The 4096-nt window shown below is 36.7% G+C and overlaps 1 protein-coding gene across 6 annotated transcripts in view; it reads right to left on the reverse strand.

The window, feature by feature from the left end:
- Positions 1-3666: 3666 nt before the first annotated feature.
- LPP (LIM domain containing preferred translocation partner in lipoma) overlaps positions 3667-4096 on the reverse strand; it is a 504345-nt gene continuing 503915 nt past the window's right edge. For all 6 annotated transcript variants that reach the window (XM_077754390.1, XM_077754391.1, XM_077754389.1 and 3 more), the window contains one exon: positions 3667-3951. In XM_077754390.1, the coding sequence (XP_077610516.1) occupies positions 3823-3951 (129 nt within the window). In that variant the 3' untranslated portion in view covers positions 3667-3822. The remainder of the gene's footprint in view (positions 3952-4096) is intronic.

Raw genomic sequence — 4096 nt, forward strand, 5'->3', positions numbered from 1 at the left:
GCTTTAACTGGAAGGCACACATCCACGTTGCTCTGTGATCGTCTCCCATGAAAGTGCACAGAGAGCGCGGTCTCAGGAAGGGTACTTGAGGCACATTTTGCAGAGGTATATCTTTTTCAGCCTACTGATTTCCTACAGATGGCTAAAGCAGGGTATGGAACATGCTGTCATATTTCATTCATAACACACATGTACTGTAGCTCTAGGCAACAGATGGACAATCACTTGTTTAAACTACAAATGTGAAATACTAAGGTAGAATGGCAATATTTCTAGAAATGTATATGAGAAAAAGAAGCCTTTCCAAGCCAAGAGGAATGGTGAGAGGCTGTGAGGTTACATCAGTGTTTCCCTGATCTCCCTAGCAGCTGCCATAATTTCCCCGACACCCTTCAAAACTTGATAATGGAGGGATCAGGGGGCAGCCGACACAGATTTGACAAGAGAAGCCCAAACCATATCAAATAGAAATAACACTGTTATTCCTGGCTGGTTCACATTAATAGGATTTTTACTAACTAGGAAAACTGCTCTAAGTTGTGTTTTCAGAGCCCTGTCCTTTAGTCTTAACCTTCTAGGATAGCCCCATTGTAAAAGTGCTCTCTTTCTTCCTCTGAACCCAAATAAAAATAGTTGGTTAAACATAGAGGTTTATATACTTTAAACATCACCATAAACATCTCTGCAGACTCTTTCGCGGCGAGGAAACAAGGACAGTGTTGATAAGCCCACTGCATTAGTCAGCATACAGCCAATAGAGTAATTTTGATCAGAGAAGGTGCCCCTACAAAAGCCATTTGTCAATGACAGGAAAAAGAACTTGCATCTTTGAGCTGCAGAGATGTCCAGCACCTCAAAGCCTTGATGCCTCATGTTGGGACACATGGCTTCATTCTGAGTTTTAAACGCAATTTGGCTTGCAAATGAGACTCTGCATAGAGTTGGTATGAGCTAGGGACCCAGGCAGTGAAGATACTTGATTTTGAAATGGTGTGCAGAGCCCGTGACATTGTGGTTTTCTTTTTTCTTTTCCATGTCTCATTACACGGAATTACCAAATATTTGTGTTCTTGATCATTGTTTAAAGCCAGTATATTTTAACAATCTTTCTTAGAAACTCAGATTTTTTCTATTATTTACGTATTTAAATAACAATCAAGATGATATACATAAAAAGACAAAAGAATTATAATTGTTAAGGTAGTATGATCTTTCTATCTCTGTTATAGGCAAAATTTTACGTAACTAGAACAGTAAAGAGTGATTTGGCATGGTTTAAACCAAATGATTAATAGAAAAGACAAGAAAGCAATATAAATCATATGCTTAAGAAGTCCTGGAATAAAATATGTAGAATCGTTTCCTTAACATACCTTGTGAAAGAAAAGAAATCTAAATCTAAATATTTCTGCATACGTACGTGTGCACATTCATTATTATAAAAGTATAATAGGTCTATATTAAAAAGAGATATACTTTAAAACTCTTTGGTAAAGATACTTTGAGGTTATGTGATAAAAATGTACTATAAAGATCGAAAGTAAGCAGTGTTCTGGCAATGCCACAGTGAGGGGTCTGTGACAGCATTTCCTATAACTCTCTCTCTCTTTTTAAAATGTTTTGGTGTGTAAACATTTAGTTACATAAGGACTTAAATGTAACAAACAAATAGAATGTTATTGCATCTTTATAGCATAAATATTTCATAAATTTTCCTCTTTTGGCAACATTTATAATAATATGACTGTACTTCAAGAGATAAAATCCACCTCTCAATAAATTGGGCTTTTGGCCTAAACACAAATTTCCCCCAAGTATTTCATAGACAACAAATTGCTGGGGCAATTCAAGCAGATTATATACTCTCTCCAACTGCCCAATAGTCAGTGCTCTTTGAGGTCATCAGCATGGTCTGATCTTGAACTTGGAAGACAGAAATTCAGAGATACAGTCACTATTATATCCTAAAATTCACATGCTGCCCAAAATGAATCCATTGTATTTCACATTAAGAAACATATATAAGACCAATGACAAGAGTAGCAAAATCAAGAAAGAACAAAGTTTTCCGAGAAAACTTTGGAAAGCCATCATTTTGGCAGTTCTAAAAAAACCCTATTTGGTGACCAAAGCAAATAAGCCGCAAAGTAACTCAGATGAAGCTAATGACCAAAGGCTTAAGAATTTCTTATTGATAAAAAGATGAGCTAATGACCGAAGGCTTAAGAATTTCTTATGAAAAAAAGGAAAATCGAACTACTTTTACAATTATTTCTACTAAAGTAAAATAAAGGTAATTGGAATTCCTGAGGCATAGGTTATAATTTAAAACATGCACAAATAATTTTTCATAGTTCTGAGTGTTAAAATTAAAATAAAAGTCAGACTAGAAAATTGACTTTATCACTTTATAATCAGGAGGAAGCTATTTGTGGAATCAGGGACGGGTGCACAAGGGAATGTAACTATATCTGTTATATTTGATTTCTTAAACTGCTGTTATGTATACAGGGATTCATTATATTATTATTTATTCTTTTGTGTCTATTTAAAATACTTCATAATTTAAAAGTATATACTTGTGGAAGACTGAAGAAACATTTAAGAAATCTCAATCCAAAATACTTGATTAGTTGACAGATGGCAAGCTGCCCTTACTAAGATGGGCGTCTCTCTTTAAAAGAAATAAGTTAGAACCCAATAGAATGGTTCTGCAGTTGGCAAGCAAGCGTTTCAATGCCCAGTAAGAGTTTGAATAAAGATTCCAGGCAGAGACGTTGCATATTTTTAGCTCAGAAAGGCAATTTTTTTTCAGTGATTGTCTTTGAAAGTGTGAGGAANAGAATATGAATAGTTCCTTACAAGCTATCTTCCTCCCGGGAAAAACTCAACTTTGGGAGTTGTGTTTGGATATTAACAAAAACAAAACAAAACAAAACAACAAGGCAATATTTCTCAGATGAAAAGTGGGATGGTTTTGGAAGTGTTATGTTCTAGAGAAAACAAAGTTTGTCTATAGTTTTATGTCTAGGTAGCATGCAAAAGGAAAATCTTAAGATAGTATTGTGAAAAAATAATAGGTTTTTCAAACATACCCCCAAAATGTTCTTTTCCCCAGCATATCCCACCTGTAATTCTTTCAGAAAAAAATTGAACTTTGGATCTCTCCAGCCAATATCTGTTTTCAAATGAGCCCTGAACACTGGTCACATAGATTCTGAATTTCCAATCAAATCTAGTTACAAATTAAATACGTGCTTGTTTTAAACTATATCATTTACAGCTTAAATTCGTTATCGCCTAACATATTCATTGCACCCCTCCCCCCACNAATACGCAGAGAAAGAATGGCTGTCCTTTATGATCACAGGCAACGTGGAAGTCATAGTATGGAACCTTCAAGCCTAAAAGCACCTGTGAGTTGGCAGATTCACCCAGGAAAAACTGTGTGACAGCAAATACCACACTAAAAAAAGCCATTCAACCAGATGAAAAGTGAGACAAACATAGGGATTAAAAGTTACAGGAATGCAGAAGTGAATGGGATGGAGTATAATCTGTGCAAAAATGTGGAAGTCCTTGGGAACAAAGGCCCATCAAGGTCCTGCATGATTAAATGTGAAATGTGTATTTGGTGAAAACTTAAAAAAAAAATCTCATAATCTATGTGTTTCTAAAGAAAGGTTAATATTATATGAAGAACAGACACCATCCCACGGCTTGATTGCCTTTCCTCTATTTTCCCGTTTCTTTTCTTATCTTTTTTCTTGTGTTTCATTCTTCTCAGCGCCACCAACTAACCAGCTAGGCAGGCGACTGAATTTAAAGGTCGGTGCTGGCCTTGGCCGTCAGCACCCTAATGCGGGCGGAGTTGCAGGTTTTGCAGAGGATGTGTCCATCCAGAGGGTAGCAGCCTTGGTTATCTCCTTCAGACAGGAGACCGCCACAATCCTGGAAAGATAGACGGAAAGGATGTCAGTGAAAATGGCAGCTGTGTGCGTGAAGGCTAAATTCCTTAGCTTTCCATTCAAGGCCTCCCTCCATAATGTGGCCGTTTCCTGCCTTTCCTCTTCCTACACCACAGCCCACCTCCCCC

This window comes from Crocuta crocuta, unplaced genomic scaffold, assembly GCF_008692635.1.
Source record: "Crocuta crocuta isolate KB4526 unplaced genomic scaffold, BGI_CrCroc_1.0 scaffold70, whole genome shotgun sequence".
In the NCBI taxonomy this organism is placed as follows: Eukaryota; Metazoa; Chordata; class Mammalia; order Carnivora; family Hyaenidae; genus Crocuta; species Crocuta crocuta.